At 45.5% G+C, this 19,026-nt stretch overlaps 1 protein-coding gene across 1 annotated transcript in view; it reads left to right on the top strand.

Annotated features, from left to right (window-relative positions):
- LOC106587290 (A disintegrin and metalloproteinase with thrombospondin motifs 18) overlaps positions 1–19,026 on the top strand; it is a 49,141-nt gene that overhangs the window by 15,935 nt on the left and 14,180 nt on the right. The window contains exons 8-18 of the mRNA XM_014175539.3: positions 532–637; positions 1,564–1,701; positions 1,844–1,997; positions 2,956–3,051; positions 3,564–3,712; positions 10,886–11,058; positions 12,761–12,891; positions 13,021–13,144; positions 13,870–14,114; positions 17,867–17,987; positions 18,509–18,635. Coding sequence (XP_014031014.2) covers positions 532–637; positions 1,564–1,701; positions 1,844–1,997; positions 2,956–3,051; positions 3,564–3,712; positions 10,886–11,058; positions 12,761–12,891; positions 13,021–13,144; positions 13,870–14,114; positions 17,867–17,987; positions 18,509–18,635 — 1,564 coding nt within the window. The remainder of the gene's footprint in view (positions 1–531; positions 638–1,563; positions 1,702–1,843; positions 1,998–2,955; positions 3,052–3,563; positions 3,713–10,885; positions 11,059–12,760; positions 12,892–13,020; positions 13,145–13,869; positions 14,115–17,866; positions 17,988–18,508; positions 18,636–19,026) is intronic.

Below are 19,026 nucleotides of genomic sequence, written 5' to 3' on the forward strand. Positions count from 1 at the left end.
CCCGTTCTCTTCTTCTCTTCAATAGTGTGAAAGATTGGCAGCATTGGCAGATCAGTTAAAACTGAAGCATCAGCCAACTATAATTAATTCATCTCAACGGCCCTAAACCACAAGTATGCACTTTGGGACGTACAGTGTGAGGAGCAAGCGAGGCTTTGATTTAAATATGCTCTTTGTAACACAACCCACAGCTTTCATGCTACAATCCATAGCGTTCATGCTCTCCGTGGACCATTTAAACTGTAAAGACTGCCTTTATTGCCATGTAACAGCAGTCTTTGCTCCCTCTAAAAGCAAGATTTGCATTTTTTAGGTTGGCAATAGTAATGCCTGTATTGAAAATAAGTTTGTCTTGTAACACTGCTTACGGCTTTCCTTCTCCCAGAACAGTTATGTTGTCTGATGGTTTTTGTAGATAGACACAGTAGCTTTGTTTGAATACATATTTGAGCCTGATATCTCCCTTACAATACTCTTTTAAATTTCCTCCTCTCCTTCTCCTTCTCCTTCTTGCTCTGCTTATCTCTGCAGGTTTTGCTCCTATAAGTGGAATGTGTAGTAAATACCGTAGCTGTACGATTAATGAAGACACAGGACTGGGCTTAGCGTTCACCATCGCTCATGAATCAGGCCACAAGTAAGTCCATAAATGCCCTCGCAATTAGCACTAGCCATTAGCTTTACCTTCACATGCAGCAGAATAGACCCCCATGCATTTTAGGAGAACAGGAGAACACCTAGTGCAGGTGATGAACGTGTTACAATATAGCAGTGTATTCTTGGGACATTAGTCCTAAGAAATGCATGCAGGCTTAGTTTTTATAGAAAGTCGTGCTTAGTTTGCAATGTGACGGCTTTAATCTACAGTACTACATCAAAGATGCAAAAATACGGACTGAAACAATAGCATTACGCTAGCAAAGCACTTAATTTGCTCCATGACAATGTGTGAAACCATATAAAGTGCCACAGGCGATGGGTATGCTCTGTTTGTGTTTACACGTTTCCATCGAGATAAGAGGCAGTTTATATTTGACATTTGAGATTGAATTATTATGGTAAAGCCCTTTGCCTGCTTGGCACTCTCTCAACACAAACGGGAAAGAACCTGTTCCTTCGATACGCCGAGCCGGTAACATGTCAGAATTTATGTCATTTTCATTGGCTTAATCACTTTGGTCAAATTAATAGGAATCATTCCCAGAATTTGCACATTGTTCAGAGGAAAACCACTTCCAGGCCAAATACCATTCATCACTGACAAATTGAGGGGATGTCATTTCTAAATAGATGACGTCGTCTTTTACAGACTAGTGAACCTCAGCTATGTACTGTTCTGTAGGAGGGTAGACCTTAATGCTGTGTCAACACATGCCTGGTTATAACACATCTGTTTCTGAAACGAGCGTGAGGCAATGTGTGACCCATCGCACTCCATGGAGCGTTACGACTTTTATACAAAAATAAAATGTTGTAAGGTTACTAAGGTAAGAGTTCAAACCTCTCTCTCTCTCTCTCTCTCTCTCTCTCTCTCTCCTTCTTAATGATCTGTCTCTCTGGCAGCTTTGGGATGATCCATGATGGAGAGGGGAATCCTTGTCGGAAAGCTGAAGGAAACATCATGTCTCCAACCCTGGCAGGAAACAATGGGGTCTTCTCCTGGTCTGCCTGCAGTCGCCAATACCTCAGCCGCTTCCTTGGGTAAGCCTTATATATTGACCCCTGATATGGCTGCTATGCATGTAATGATGTAGTGTGGTTCTCATGCACCTGTTCGTGTTTAGGAGTCTTTCATTCTAGGTCCCTGTCTGATTGTTCAGTGTTTTTTGGTTTTATTCCACAGAACAGCTCAAGCATCGTGTCTGGTGGATGAGCCCAGGCAGATTGGGCAGTATAAATACCCAGAGCAGCTCCCAGGTCAGCTCTATGATGCTGACACACAGTGCAAGTGGCAGTTTGGCTCCAAGGCTAAACTTTGCAACCTGGACTTTGTCAAGGTACCTGACACTGATAGGCACATTCGTTACTGGGTTGCATGAAACTGCCTGACAAGGGTGCTACTGGGAAAACTAGGCAGGGTTTAAAACCAGTATTATTTAATTTGCATGATCTTTCTGGGACAAACCATTCTGTCTAAAACAGCCATATTTAATCTCCAATTACAGTATTCAAAACGGGTCCAACAGACTTGAACACAACCCTAAGGGAATGGGCCTCTATAAGCTTCCACTATAATACATTCAACAAGAAATGCATTGACATGCAAATCCAGCATGAATAAGGAACGGGTCAAGAAAAGGAGGTTGTGTGTGGGAAATCAACATCCACACCAGTCCATCTGTAGGATTAGTGCTCATGGTATAGCCTGCTCCATTGTATATCCCCCATACAACCTTTTGTGTTCTCCTGAACCCCAGCCCTAAGTTTGAATCCGTCTCCTGAACCTCGACGTAGGTGACTCTACATCTTAATTAACAAGGATTTGGGATGTTTGCCTCCCCGTGTTTCTTCCCCCTGTTGGGATTCTGCGGTCGTTTCGCACGGTGCAGAGGAGAGCTAATTAGCCGCGTGCTCTGCTCTTATGGCTGGCCGTGGCACACTAGCTCAGTCAGTCTGCTGCAGAGCTAGATTAGCACGGGGGGACCAGCTCTCTCACAACCCCGGTCTCGCTAGCTGTCTGCCAGATGCAATCGGGCGGCACGCCAGCGTGGCACAGGTCCACTGCCTGGCTCCCAATGCATCATCTCTCCATACATACTGCATTGTGGGAAGAAATAAAAGATACATGAATAGCGTGTTTCAGGGAATACAATGATTCGTTTTGACAGGTTTTTTGGAAATGGGGGATTATTGTGTGTAACCATGGCAGTGGGGTGTTGGTGGTGTAGTGGTGGTGTTCTGATGAGGGGAGGCAGATGCTGGACTCACTGTTTGGTGTTTCTGGTCACTCGGCAGGACATCTGTAAGTCACTGTGGTGCCACAGGACAGGTCACCGGTGTGAGACCAAGTTCATGCCCGCTGCCGAGGGCACCAGCTGTGGGACTGACATGGTAAGTGTACCATCTGTTTCCATGGCAATGTTGCCCATCGTGAACGGGATGGGAGGAGACAGGGATTTCCCTCTAACATTATCATTCAGCATAACACACTTTCAAACACACACAGATGTAAAAACACACAGGAACGCTTACACAAATGTCCAAGGCCCAGGCACAAAAGACAGGTTCACTCACAAATCCACATATGCACACACCTGCAGGAGCGTTTTGTGCATTGTTAAATGTCCCATAAGGACACAAGGCTCCTATTCTTTTTCCACAGTGAAAGATGATATTGGGAGAGAAAGAAAGGTGGTGATGTGTGTGAGTGTGTGGTTTGGCTCAGATAGACCTAGGTCTCCAGGTGTGGTGCTGGGCATTCACCCAAACCAGGAACCTCAGCACTGGGGCAAGCCAAAGATCCTACCACCGATACTAACTCTAGTTTTTCCTCTCCACCCCGCCCTCATCTCTCTCTCTCTCTCTCTCTCTCTCTCTCTCTCTCTCTCTCTCTCTCTCAACAGTGGTGTCGGCGAGGCCAGTGTGTGAAGTATGGTGACCACGGTCCGAGAGCTGTTAACGGTCAGTGGTCAGGATGGTTGGAGTGGTCGGACTGTTCCAGGACCTGTGGGGGAGGGGTGATGTACAGGGAGCGATCCTGCACCAGCCCCAGGTACAGTACTGTTAGTCATACTAGGGGGTCGGGTGGGGTCATAAGAGTTCACTACTGATTTAGAATCTCACTCTGGGCTCTTTTTATGCATAGCCTACTAAGGGAGAGTGGGGTAAATTGAGCAATTTTTTACGTTTGGTATCACTTTGTCAAGGGAAATATGGTATTATTTTTAACAAAGATATCTACATATATTTTAGGATGTTGTGTATCCCTGTAAATAATCCGAATTCATGTAAAAATTACAGTTTTTAAAACAAAGCTTGTCCCAAAAAAGTGGTATCTTGGCCGAACTTACCCCAGGGATGAGGTAAGTTGAGCCATGGGACAGGGTAGGTTAAGCCATCTACAAATTAACATAGGTCAGGACCTGTTGTTACCTCATATCCCAGCGATAATGCCTTGCATTACGCCTGTAATGAAAATACTTACATTTGCTCAACTTGCTCTTGGCTCAACCATTGGCTCAACTTACCCAATGGCCATTGGCTCAATTTACCCCAAGACAAACATTTTGACTATATTAGCCCACAAAGCTACAAGGATGCACTTTCATGCTAGGTTTAGGACCTCATATTCACACTTATAGAGACCCCAACTGCTGTATAGAACAATCTTAAAATGATCTACTTGAAACATCTAACACACCAAATTCATTTGACTTGGTGAAAATCCGTTTTTTTGGACCTAATTTGACTCCATAAAATTATGACCTCTTCCTAAATATTTGGTCAAATTATTTATGTTGTGTATGTTGGCTTAACTTACCCCTTTGGCTCAACTTACCCCACTCTCCCCTACCATAACAAGCCTAGATTTGCACTGGGTGAACTCAAGAACCCCTGGTAATACCCCAGAGAGGATTATTACTGTGATAGTTACTCCTCCCTCTTTTGAGGCACTTTACCTTGTCTAGCAGAGGTAACGCTCCATACAAGACGGCTGATGGATAGATGAGCTTGAGGCATGATTAGCCACATTTTACCTCAACTGTTGCTTGTCTTCGCTAAGTCTCTACCAGCACTACCATAGAACACATGAAGAGTTCCACATACAGTGTGTCTGCTCTGTGCAAACAGAAGAGGGTTGGATTTGGACAGGTAAACATGGCCTTCCTCCCAGTCAGCTCCCCCTGACTTACTAACTGAGCACCTGAGAGCGTGGCCTGCCTGCCAGTTGGCTGTCAGCCCATTAAACGCTATTATCTGTCAGTCTACAAACAGACAGCAGGCCAGATTAAAGGGTTCTCTCTCATGCCAGTTTAACCTGCTCAGCCCATGGTGTTACTCAATGCTCTGCCTCAAGCTACTCGTCCAATCTTCTGACTTCCCTAGGAAACACGAACCTCTTCTTCTTCAAGCAGTCACAGTCGAGGCAGACACTGAACACGGACACACACAAGTAAATATAGAGACGTAGCACACAAATGCCCCAACACTAGATTCAATTCTCAGGTCCATATTAGTTTGTCAGATCTTCTGTGCACTTGGGGGCTCCCAAGTGGTGCAGTGGTCTAAGGCCCTGGTTCGATTCCAGGCTGTATCACAACCAGCCGTGATTGAGACTCCCATAGGGCGGCGCACAATTGGCCCAGTGTCGTTAGGGTTTGGCTGGGGTAGGCCATTGTTGTAAATAAGAATTTGATCTTAACTGACTTGCCTAGTTAAATAAAGGTAAAATAATTATCTCTTTGCTAGATTGTTCTCATAATACGTCTGATTGATGTCAGGCTTTGTGTGCTTGTTGCCTGGTACACCCACTAGTAGTCAGATTGATGTGAAAGCTCAAGAAGATTCTGGATTAATTTGAGATTACGACTCCCTCTGAGGGCATGTTTGGCTTTGGAGGGCTTGGCTGCTTCAGAAAAGGACAAGGAGCTGAAAGAAGGAGGGACATTATTGATGGACAGGTGGCTTAGATTTCTTAGCATCTGGCTTGTTCTCAGGTTTGTGTCTTGCAGGATGGGATGTGATCATGCCTATTGGATAACATCCAGGCACTCAACCACTTTGATTGCATCAATGATATTGAAGACCTCAACTCAAACCTTTCCAGTGTGTTGAGAACACTGATTTCTTTGTTCCATAATATTGATGAATATGATGATCTGTTAGCCACACTAATTAGACTATGATCGAGAAATGTAATTCAATAAGACTATGATTTAGAAATGTAATGGCAGATATGATTTCCAGGACAGTTTAGTGTGTGTGTCTGTTTGTGTGAGTGAGTGTGTGTGCGTGCGCGCTCGTGCGTGTGTGATGGTGTAAGCCCAGGTGTTTCCTCCCAGCAGTTGCAGCAGGTTGATGGAGGACCTCTCCTCTCAGCACAGGCATGATAGAGTAACCTTCCCTGGCACAGGTGTTCCTATGCTGTCACTGTGTGTAAACCATGTGGCATGGGAAGTCCACCTTACCTTCCTCACTTACGTATGTCTCTTTTCGTTAATGGCGTAACGTCACAATGGCTTTTACTGGTACCTCAAATCAATACATGCAGTCAAAAGCAAGACAAATACAAAATCCCACAAGTGGGAACCCTCAATTGGATTGGATGTAGTGGCTCAGCAGAGAGTTGGAAACTACTTCTCCCTCTCCCCCAACAGTCTGTCCAGTCAACAAGCCATGTGTGTTGGAGGACTGGCATTGGTGAGGTGCTGTCCTGTCTGCTGTACCTGATTGTTCACTTAATCCAGCTTGGACCAGCCTGGGGAGAGAGAGAGCCAGACGCAGACAGACCCTCATGATGTATAATGATACTGACTGTATAATGATGCACATTATACAGTCAGTGATTAGCAGACAGACCATACATGGAGCTGTAGAAGTATAATCCACTTTAAGAGTCATGTTGATTAAAAATGTTTTGGGGCATTTAAGATGTCTTTTTAGTAAGAAGCAACCACTAAATCCTGGTTGATGTTGCGAATTGGGAGTCATGGCGAATCATGACCTAAAATTGTTAGTTTACCTACAGGACCTACATGATCTTAATTTGATCACCCTTTTGCAGGATAACTTTTCTGCAGTGCAGGAAATGTAAAACTTGTAGTGTATTTGATGTTTAAAAAGGCCTCTGAAGTTTATAATTTCCACTTAAAAATGTTCCCTTACGAAAAATGCATCCACCCCTACACAAATGTCCATTAATTATAATCCACATAATAGTTTACATTTCCTCTTGCTGCAGGATTATTTTCCTGCTATAGCAAACTGGCTCAAATTAATATCCTACATCTATACAGTATGGAGCAATGATATTTATGATATCATTGCCCTTTTAGGGCTCCTGAGTGGCGCAGCGGTCTAAGGCACTGCATCTTAGTGCAAGAGGTGTCACTACAGTCCCTGGTTCAAATCCAGGCTGTATCACATCCGGCTGTGATTGGGAGCCCCATAGGGCGGTGCACAATTAGCCCAGCATCGTTAGGATTTGGCCGTCGTGTAAATAATAATTTGTTTTTAACTTGACTTGACAAGTTAAATAAAAAAATCTAATATAAATGATACTTTACTTCTCTGCTGACTACTTTCTGTGTTTCTGACAGTTTGTGGTCCATTACAGTATTAGAATCATATCTACAGTAACTCCATTCTGAGCACAGTGTTTTCCCTTTCACCATTGGACTGTTGGATCTGTTTGTCCCTTTAAATCACATTTTAGCTCTGATCCGTGAGAACAGGAGAGTTTATTTTAAGCAATCTGTCAGATTATTTTGGCAGCCCCCTCTTGGTATAATCTGTGGTTCTGGAGATAGATTGCCCTCAATCTGCCCACTTGTTTTGGCTATCAGGCTGTAACATCCCCATGTAGTTTACAGATTAGGAGAATATGTTCTCTCCTCAAAAACCACAGAACATATTATGTAATGTATTATGCAATTATATTAAGTAAATATTATATCTTTGTTTGCAGAGCTTTAAAACAGTTTCAAAAGTTTCAAATCATCTTGAAGAGACTGTCGATAGCGAGCTAACGTACATCTTTGCAGGTGTTGTAAAATATATATTTTTTATCAGTCTCATTTTAATTTTGTAGTGAGGGAAGCCCCCTCTGAACACAGCAATCACCTGGCAGATGAAATAAATGAACAATCTTGATAAATATGGCAACATAGGTTGGTGTTTGATAGTAAAACCCTTTATAAGGTTGCATGGGACCGGAGATGATCAGATTGCCTGTTTCACGACAGCATCTGACAGGCTCTTAAAGATGCTTTACAAAGGCTAAAACACAGCAGTTATTGGCAGTGTGTATCAGGTATCAAGGTAAGCCCCATTTGCAGATTGTGTGAAGTAACAATGTTTATTGTAACAACAGGGGCATGCAAACGACAGGTCAAGGCAGGCAGGGGTCGATAATCCATAGTAGAGGCCAAGGTACAGGACGGCAGGCAGGCTCAGGTCAGGCAGAGTGGTCAGCCGGGTGGGTACAGAGTCAGGACAGGCAAGGGTCAAAAACCAGGAGGACGAGAAAAAGAGAAACTGGAAAAAGCAGGAGCTGAGACACAAAACGCTGGTAGGCTTGAACAAACAAGACGAACTCGCAACAGACCGACAGAAAACACAGGTATAAATACACAGGGGATAATGGGGAAGATGGGCGACACCTGGAGGGGGGGTGGAGACAATCACAAAGACAGGTGAAACAGCTCAGGGCGTGACAGTGTGTGCAGCCTGTGACGCTATCAGGTTGCAGACCCCTGGGTTAATCGCAGCCTGGCATAGGGGAGGTCCAGTAGGCTCTGAGGGGAGAGGTCAGTAGGGCTCACTGGGGGCTCCGCACCGCACAGAGGGGAGTGTGATCCAGCAGGGAGGCCCAGGTCCCAGCAGGCCTTTGATTCAGGTGGGAGTACTAGTGTGGCGTGACTGGGGAGGAAGCAGGGCAGCAAAGTAGGAGGTCCAGTGGTGGTTAGGGGTGGTCAGGAACCTGAGAGAGATGACCCTGTGCAGTGGTGGTTGCTGTGTGAGGGACAGGGAGGAGGATGAGAGAAAGGGGGGACAAGGAGGGGGAAGGGAGAGAGCAGGTGATGACTAGCCAGACAGGATGACCTCTAGTCCACTGAAGTTTGGACTCATTGCTGTCGCAGTGAGATTTAACGTCCCCCTGGGATGCTGGAGGTACAGCATCTGTTGAGAGAGAGAGAGAAGAAAATAAAAAGGGTATAACAAGAAGTTAAACTTGGCTGCTAGCCCCTCTTATGCATGTGAGTGAGTAGTCAGCTATCCAAAAAGTTTTGGGTGATTTTATTTGGCCACCCCAATTCTTCTGGAATTTTGATATATAAAAAAATGGAATTGTTGAACATGAAAGACTAGAAAAACACCAGCAAATCAGCTCCAAGTGATTTAGATTTTTGAAATCTGTTCCAAAGTATTCCCACACATAACAGAGAGATATATTTGATGGTATAAAAATGTAAGCAAGGTTTGAAATTATTATGTTTTAGTCAAATTTTATATTTGTTTGGGCTTCTTGCGGTCAATTTGCAGTCTACAAATGATTTGTAATTATGTTCCGGCCCCCTGACCACCCGCTCAAGAAAATATTTGCCAGCGGCTGAATGTAGTTAATGATCTTTTACTGCATCTCATCTCCCAGAATGAAACAAGTAGCACCCGAACCCCTGTTAGAACCAGACAACGTCTGGTTGTCTGCAGCCCTCATAAGCAGTCTAACATATGGGCCTGTATGTCTCCGTTCCTAAGCCCTATTAGGATCAGACTGGGAGCTCAGGCCCAGATCTCTGCACACAAAATGAGCGGCGCTCTGCAAACAGGAGGTTTACACAGACACCTTTAATAGAGCCTGTCATTCTGGGCCTTTCTGGCAGCTCTGGGACGCACCAGAAAGAGGTTTGCCACCCAGGTTTTATTTGTGACAATCCACTGTTATCAGCACGTGCATTTCTCTGTGTAAGCTCCGCTCAGATGAGTGTTGACAGTAAAATATATTATGGAATGTGTGCCACTTTGTTGATGAACATAATACACATATCATGTTTTTGCTGTGTGTGGTTTGATAGGTATTAGTGGTTTGAGGTTTTATGCTTTACCACAAATAGGGTTTTTTTAAATTGTGTTTTGCTTTGCTGTTTAGTGTCTGGGCTGATGTTGTTGTGTTAGCTACATATTTGATCTTGCCAATGAAATCCAATAATATTTCCCAGAGCTTGTCTGGGTGACTATGACAAGTGTTGTGTTAATTTGTTTCTATTTTGGTTGGCATTTTAACCCAGACTGTCTACTAATGCACACCCATCTACCCAGGGCTTTTGAAATGAAGACTTATTACTCAGTTACTTGAATGAATCATGGAAGACTTTCCTTCTCATTTAACAACGCACTGTTCCCCATGTGTGAACACGCAAGCACACACACAAATACCAACATCCACACATTCACTTAGCTGTAAGTGAACGCTGGCTCTGCTCCAGCCTAACGGAGATTCATTTGCTTTGAGGTTAGGCAGTGGAAGCCTGCCCAAGAAGTGCACCGCTCCACTTTAAAACAGCCTATCAGGCTCACAACAGGGAAACGGTGTGAGTAGGTTCCACAGGAGGTTGGTGGCACCGTAATTGGGGAGGACGGGCTCGTGGTAATGGCTGGAGGGGAATGAGTGGAATGGTATCAAATACATCAAACACGTGGTTTCCATGTGTTTGATGACATTCAATTCGCTTCGCTCCAGCCAATAATAATGAGCCGTCCTCCCCTCAACAGCCTCCACTGGTAAGTTGTTCCTAAGAACAGAAGGCCTTTTCTATTCATGTGGCTGACTGGAGATACTTGTGGCTGCTGTCTTCACAGGAGTGGTTGGGAACCTGGATGAAAACCCATTAACCTGAGTAGTAGTGTTGTTTTGAGGCTGTCGTCGGATACTTTGTCTTGACTTGATCTTGTTGAGTCTTAAATGTGATTTATTTCATTCTGCTTTGAAACTGTCAAAACAGGGCCCTAGAAATGTTGGCTTGAGTCCCTTCTCAAGCCACCGGACTATTTACATTGATTGGTTTTGTACACTGCTGCTACTCGCTGTTTATTATCTTTCCATAGTCACTTCACCCTTACCTGCTGAGGTAATTTGTGTTGAACGTGAGGAGAAGAGAATGCCTGCCCTAACCTATGTCACATCTGTGTTGAGTCTACGTGGGTTAATTGTCTGTTGTTTTAGGCCACAACACAACGGGAAGTTTTGCCAGGGCTCCAGTCGTCTCAACCAGCTGTGTAACACAAAGCCGTGCCAGCCCAGCGGAGTGAACTTCCGTGCCCAGCAGTGTGCTGAGTACAACAGCAAACCCTTCAGGGGATGGTACTACAAATGGAAGCCCTACACCAAGGTGGAAGGTATGGCAACTATTTGTTCAATTCCCCCTGTAATTAGGAACAGGGTAAATGTTGAATGAGCAAATAGAGTCCATCTAGAATGCACCTCATTCAGCCAGATTTTATAGATTCGCTGTTTGTTAATACAGTGCAAGCTTGTTAAAAGTGCATTTAATTAACATTGCAGATTGATCAAAGCGTTATGTCCTGTTTCAACTCTCAAATTAGGATGACTTTTTGAATCTTTTGTGACAAACCTTGTTTACTAATTTTAATGTTGAAGCCAAAAATGTGCCTCGTGTGCACCATATCAATGTGTCAGTCTACTCATGCCTGGTAGTGCTGATAACCTGTCAGTCTAATCTACATGGAAAACATGTAGCCACCTGCTCTCTCTCAGGGAGAAGGAATATATTATAAAGGAAGCCCTTAAGGCAGGTTTTACCTGTGTCTACAGCATACATACTGTATGAGTGAGAGAGACAGGAGGGAGAGAGAGAGAGAGAGAGAGAGAGAGAGAGAGAGAGAGAGATAAAGAGCGATAGAGAGAGTTTGGCTGTCACACCATTTACCTTAGTGAGACGCTGATTCATGAAGATGCAAGCAGTAGATCCTGAAAAGCCTCTTGGGGCCTGAGTTGAACGGTCGCCTCCGTGATTGTAGAGTGATTCCACACCGCTCGCCCTCCTCTCTCTCTCTCTCTCTCCCCCTGTGGAGGGACACTCCCTAAGGCCCAGCCCCCAGAGCAGCCTGTAGTGTCTGACCGTGGCACCATTTCAGAGGACAAGCTGAGGTATCAGGAGGTAAGGGCAGTCTTATCCTGGTCGAACTGGACTCTAAGCACCAAATCCAATAGACTTCATGAAATCAAGTGCCTTGGCCTACAGAAGTGAATTACTACCATTAAATGTCAAATAGAAATCCATAAGATGCTTCTGGAATGCATTCAGTGGTTCACATCCTCGGTAATGGAAGAGATTGACATTAAGGCAAAACGGAAGGAATCTGAATAGCCTTAGTCCCAAAACTGAAGCTGGTCAGATAATGATGCCCCTGTGCCACCAGGCTGTTGCCATGCTGCTGGTAACACCCCTGTCATTAGACTATGACTGTGTGTTGTACAGTAGAACCCGGGAACCCATGTCTGTAACACTGTGTGAGATCTGTGGAGAAGCTACCCTCCCTGACGTATGTGAATTGTGCCAGAGGTCTGCTACTCCTTTAGTCCCCAGAGGGTCTGCTACTCCTTCAGTCCCCAGAGGGTCTGCTACTCCTTCAGTCCCCAGAGGGTCTGCTACTCCTTCAGTCCCCAGAGGGTCTGCTACTCCTTCAGGCCCTAGAGGGTCTGCTACTCCTTCAGTCCCCAGAGGGTCTGCTACTCCTTCAGTCCCCAGAGGGTCCGTACATTGCACTGCAGTGGACATGCATCGTTAACACAATAGAACCCTGAATACACTATTCAGCATTACTCCATCGATTGGCTCCTAACTTGCCCTCATCCACTGGCGAGTACGGTTCCTTCATTACCATAGGCCTTTCCCAAGCCCCACATTGTAATATGGAGAGTACCAGTGACAGAGAGAGGCCATACGGAGGTTTGTCCTCTTTATGTAGTCCTGGAGACTCACATCTGGGAAGGAGGAATTGGTTAATGCACAGGTGCAGAATTACCTCCATGATCTTGTTTATAACACATGTTAAATCTTCTCTATGTCCTCTGTAGCTGAGGATATCTGCAAGCTGTACTGCATCGCTGAGGACTTTGACTTCTTCTTTGCCATGGCCAGCAAAGTCAAGGATGGGACGTCCTGCTCAGACCACAGAGGGGACGTGTGCATCGAAGGAGCCTGTGAGGTAAAGTGCAGATTTGAGGAACATGATGTACAGCGACGCATTAACTACATCTAAGTCTACTGAATGTGATCTAGAACCCCGGCTGCTGTCTGTGTTATCTAAGTTCCTTCTGTTTCTTCCATCTTGTAGCCAGTGGGTTGTGACCAGGTCCTGGGCTCTAAGGCAACTCTGGATGCCTGTGGAGTTTGTAGAGGGGACAACTCCACCTGTAAGTTCTTCAAAGGCCAGTACGTCCTCCAGCACAGAGCTAACGGTACGTCAAACAAGAAGACTGACGGGTCAAGAGAGTGGGAGCTCTGTTGTAGGACATTTCTGGCACAGTGTTATTGGGGCAGAGTTATCTGAACATGACAGGATGAATTCTCTAGCAGATGCCACTGTGGGGGAGACAGTCCCTTCCTCCAGACCTCATACTATACTCTCACAACTGGCTAAGATCACTGTGTGTGTGTGTATGTATGTATGTGTGTCCGTGTGTGGCCCTTTAAGGGTCCAATAGACAAAGCTCTGTGACTGAACTGAAAAGTGACCGCTTGGCAGACCTAGATGTTGGGTCATGGAGCACAGGCTGGGGTTGCTTCTAATACAGTGGAAAGTTATTTATGTGGCAGCTTGCAGGCGTCGTTACACCAGGGCAGCCGTATACTGCAGAGAGTTATAATGGTTTATGCTGTCTCAGTGAATTAAGCTTACTGTCTCACCTCTTTACTGAAAACACAGCACCATATGATCATGTTATATAAAACACTGTGTAATTCAATGTACAAAGGTAAGATTAAAACCAGGGAAAGTTGTTAGTTGAAAGGAGTTTTCTGCACTGGTAATCTACTTTTGGGTTTGGTCTTGATGATAATGCATCCCAATAAAATACTTGAATATACCCAGGACAGTGTTGCCATGTTGTAAAAAATATGAATCTCTAATAAATCAATTTCCTGACTCTCAGAAGGTAAATGAGCTCTTTCTCTCCCTGTTCAGAATACTACGCCATGGTGACCATCCCACCTGGAGCACGGAGCATCCGTGTTCAGGAGATGGAGATCTCTACCAGCTACCTGGCTGTGCGCACCCTGAAGAAGAAGTACTATCTGACAGGGGACTGGACGGTGGACTGGCCTGGAAAGTTCCAGTTCGGTGGGACGGTGTTTGACTATCAGCGCTCTTTCAACCACCCAGAGAGCCTGTACGCGGCTGGACCCACTAATGAGACCCTGGTCTTTGAAGTAAGCTGCCCCTTCGTCCCCGTCTACCCTGACGTCCGTTAGCGAATTAGCGGTGACAGGGCCTTGGCACAGGGCTCGGATGCTCACTCAGATGAAAACAAGGCTGGGCTGTAGTGCAGGGTGGGCGGGAAAAAAGAGAAAACTCTCAACAACAACGAGTGGTGCAGGGGAGTAACGCTACTGTTCAGGATTAATTGTGTCCTGATTCTGATGTCGTCGGGGCTTTCATCTCTATAATCAAGAGGTCTGGGGTTCAAACAGCTCGCCATGCGCTTTGAACTTCCAGATTCGTGCACTTCATGCAAAAGAAGAAAAAATCTGAAACCAGGCCAGCGGCTTTAACTTCAATAGAATGGCAGGGAGAGGTGTCAAGCATCTCGAAGAGGTGGCCGAGAAAGAGAGAGAGAGAGAGAGAGAGAGAGAGAGAGAGAGAGAGAGAGAGAGAACGACAGAGTGAGAGAGAGGAAGAGAGAGAAGGGAGAAAAAGTGGTTAATTAGGCTAAACGGGCCGTCATGCTTCCATATTCACCACTGAGGTCAAAGTGGGTGGACACCTCACCTTATGTGTCACAGGCTCTAGTATGTGATCCTATGATTTAGTGTTTTCCTTTTTAAAACGTGTTGTTAATAAGGATGTAGACATAGCAGCTGGTTGGACACTGCACAGTTTACACACCCTTAGCACATTCTTTTGTATTACCTGTCAGAGCAGAGGCCTAAGCTCTGAGGTAAATGCAAGCCATTACTTGTCGTCACTCATTGCTGCAACTGATGGTCGAAAAGAATAGAAATTAAGCTCCTGACAGTCGAATGAAAATAAGTGTTATTGATTGTCCTTGGAGAATAAGTCACTCTCAAGGTTGCTCATGCTTTAGTTTGTAGATTTAAGAGTTAGGGTGTTGAGAGGCAGAGGATATATTCCCCAGATAGCTATGTAAACGGTGGCAAGCTATTTTCTCATGCCCTTTGAACTCTTAAAAACAGAGGGGGAAAACCAGGTGAGTTTGGAAAGTTTGGTTTGTTATCTATCCACCAAAGGCAAGGTGAAAGTCATGTAAAAGCTAGTTTGGACAAAGCCCTCGGCCTCGGGCTACCTGTGAACTGAGAGCTGAAGTTTAAATGGCGCCTATAAATATATGAGAAATGCCATAGTAAAATCCCTGGAATGCCTTTCAGTAATTTTGGTCATTTTGCAGAAAGAGCAGATTTGACCATGTAGTTTCTACATGTTTATCGACATGTTTTTGTTAGCTTTACATCACCACACACAGTTGGAATGACCTGATTTGATTGACTTTAAAGTGCTCCATTCTCAGTGTGGTAACGGCATGCTGCTCGCTGCACTGACATGGTTTCTCCCATGTAGCCTGAGAGTCATGTGTCCACTAGTGCGGTTAGCAGTAGCAGGGTTAGCAGTAGCAGGTCGCTGATCTGCAGATGAGAGGACATTAATCTCTCTAAGTACGTTCCGTAATTACAAAAAAGAAGAGAGAGGGACACAGTTTAAAAGATTAAAAGAATTCTGCAATTGAACTGTATAGATCTGAAGAGCTTGGGTCAGGGCACAGAGAGAGAGACTTAAATACATTCCAAATTAAAAAAGGTAGCAGAAAGGGAAGGAAACTGGGTTCCACTGAGCCTGGCAGATCTTTTATGCTTTCGTGGAAAACTAGAACAATGTTGATGGCTCTGAGACCCTGACTCGGCTAGAAACAATTCATGAAAACAAATGTTGAAGAGTGGTGAAGGTAAACTCTGACAGTGTTCATGTATATAGCCTAATCAGACAGGAGAATGGCCAGAAAAAGGCAGGGAGAAACGAGACACAACATATGGTGAGCTCTAGGGATGTTATTTGAAATAGATAGGGATTATCCTCTGTATTGACATTCTTGTGGCAAAGTGTTTGGTGGGGTCACGTCAGTCGAGAGCAGAGGATTGTGGACCTGGGCAGCAGGCAGGCAGCAGGTGATGCTGGGGAGTTGTAGCCATGTCTGCCACTCTGTAATTCATCATCATTTTCCCCTTAGCCTAATGAGCGCTACAGTGAAATGAATAATATACCCTGGGACAAAGTATTAATTATTATTTTCATAGGCATTAATCTACTCTAATCATGTGAGAATGGCAAAATGAGATGTTGTTAGATTGTTGGGTTTTTGTCTGTTTGAAACCACTGTGGCATATCAGAGAGAAGTCATGGACAGTGAATTAGGTTGAGGCTTGGATGGAAGTGGAGGTGGGGAGAAGGGCATTAAGGGCTGTGGACTATCCCAGGCAGGCAGGGTTAGGGAGGGATATCTCGTGTTGTGTCTGAAGTCAGGGCTCCAGATGGACAGGGGAGCCCCTGGGGCTGCGTTCTGGAACTTGTGTTTGCTGTGCAGTGCCAGCAGTAAATTTGGACCGGTCCTGGACAGGCTAGTGTGAAAGGGTCCAATGGCACAGCTCCAGGGCAATATATTTAGCCTGGAAGCTCTGGGGGTTAGCTTAAAGCTTTATTAAGTTCATAGCTAAGTCAACATTTTCCACCTCACTTTCTCTTTCCCCTAAACCCTCTCTGCAACGACTCCTCTGATAACGCTTTCAATCCAATTCGGTTCTCACCATACCTACTGCCGAGGTTCTTGGTTTCTGTTACCTGTTGTGGACTCACTGGAGAGTGCCTCTGGAGCCCGTACAACTCAGTACAGAGCAGTCTCATGTTCGCATGTCCTGCTTCACTGAGCTTTGGAGAGCGCACGTTTCAACATCTATCCGGATGCACATAAAGTTCATACCGCTGACCGTGCCCACGGGACAGATGTACAGTCATTTTATCTGATCCCAGTACATTGAACAGGAGGACCTTTCCTTCAGACATCTGATGCCAGTACAGATGTCTTCTCCATGTGTAAACCCCCTGTCTTTACTCTAGTTGGACTACAATAGGGATAATCTACGGTGAGGGCTGAGGCTGTTATCATGTTTTGCTGGTAAAACTCTGAACCCCCTGTAGTAGTTAAAGCATGTGTGTGTGTGTATCTCTTACTGGTTTACATACACAACAACATTTGAGACAAATGTTAGAGTTTGATATGAGAGACAATTACTTGTAATAGGTAAATAATTAGCTATTTGCTTGCATGCTTGAATCTATTAAGTCAGTGTCACTGCCGCTGGGCATTGTCAACAAATCCCTCAGTTGGGCGGTTTGAATATTGACCCCAAAATGTTTTGACCAAGTCTATGGGGAACAAAGCAGCCCTTCATTTTGAGAGAGAGCTTTCCACTCCATTAGAAGCAACCCCAGCCTGTGCTCCATAATCCAACATCTATGTCTGCCAAGCGGTCACTTTTCAGTTCAGTCACAGAGCTTTGTCTATTGGACCCTTACAAGGGCTACACACAGACACACACACACACACACACACACACACACACACACACACACACACACACACACACACACACACACACACACACACACACACACACACACACACACACACACACACACACACACACACACACACACACACACACACACACACACACACCTCCACAACGGCATTGTCACCAAGTCACCAGTTTCCTGCCACTTCACTTGTCTTAGCTTTTCATTGTCATTCTCTATGGTCCATTGCTTAGAACCACTTCAGGATATGCTTAGCCTTGTCTATTTTGGCGGGGAGGGGAATGACTGCTAACCCCCCCTTTGGATGTGCTAATACGTATCCAATACCTCACTGTCATATTCTCCCTCTCTCCCTCAGATCCTGCTACAGGGTAAGAACCCGGGTGTGGTGTGGGAGTACACCTTGCCCCGCAGTGAGAGGAAACCCAACTACACATGGGGAGTAGTTCGCTCTGACTGCTCTGCCCCGTGTGCTGGAGGTGAGCCCAGGATGAGAGAATTCCATGAGTGTGTGTGTGTGTGTGTTTGTGTGTGTGTGGTGCATTGGGTTAGCAGGAAGTGCATTCTGGCTCATCAAAAGCATCTTTGTAAGCGACAGTGAAAAGGTTGCACGGTCTCCCTTGGTCCTTTACAGACCTCCCTGAGTACTTTATCCTATTCACTCATCAATGTATGTCAGCGAATGTGTGTGTGTTTTTATATGTGAGCCTGGATCAGTGGCTCCCTTGCTCTATTCACTCTATCCCAGTAGGGAGGGTGAAAGCAGACAGAGCAGACAGAGAGCTCTAGACAAGCTTAGAGCAGAGATTGCTATCTGCACCCAGTCACTATTTCGTTCATACTTTACTTTAGTTGTCAAGCCCTCCCGTGTTGCTCAGACAGGAGAAGAGTGTGGGCTTTGTGTGTGACCTTTTCAGTGGTTGTAAAAGACAAGGCAAACTGATAAGAATGATGTCTGTCTGCCTCGCTCTCCTTCTCTCTCTCTTTTTCTCTCTTTCAGGTCGGATCTTGACAAAAGCCATCTGTTTGCAAGATCAGCGGACCCAAGTCAACTCGACACAGTGCAACCCTCAGACCAGACCAGTGCTCAGCTCTCACCTGTGCAACACGCAGCCCTGCCCATCCTAGTAATTAACCCTCTCTTTCTCGGTCTCTCTCTGTCTCTCTGTCTCTCTCTCGCTTTCTTTCTGCCTCTCTCTCATTCTGACAGACACGTACCATAACCTCAGCCTACTGTCTGTGCTGTAGTTCCATTGGCGAGCTGCTGTGGCTTGGTCTGGGATACTGGTGTGGTCTCTTTGCTGCGGGCAGGGACCACTCAGCCTTCTCTCCCTGTTGCGTCCTGCTGGAGAGCCCCGTACGTTCCCTACCCAAGGCTCCGGCTCCCAAACCAAACAGGATTAACATACCCTCCAGACAGGGGCAGGCCGGCCTGGTATTCCCAGCGCTGGCCCCCGCTCAAAGCCACAGCTTCTGGACCAGGCCACAGGAGAGAGCTGCCCCAGCCCCACTCATGCT

This window comes from Salmo salar, chromosome 26 (genome assembly GCF_965601325.2).
Source record: "Salmo salar chromosome 26, fSalSal1, whole genome shotgun sequence".
Taxonomy (NCBI): Eukaryota; Metazoa; Chordata; class Actinopteri; order Salmoniformes; family Salmonidae; genus Salmo; species Salmo salar.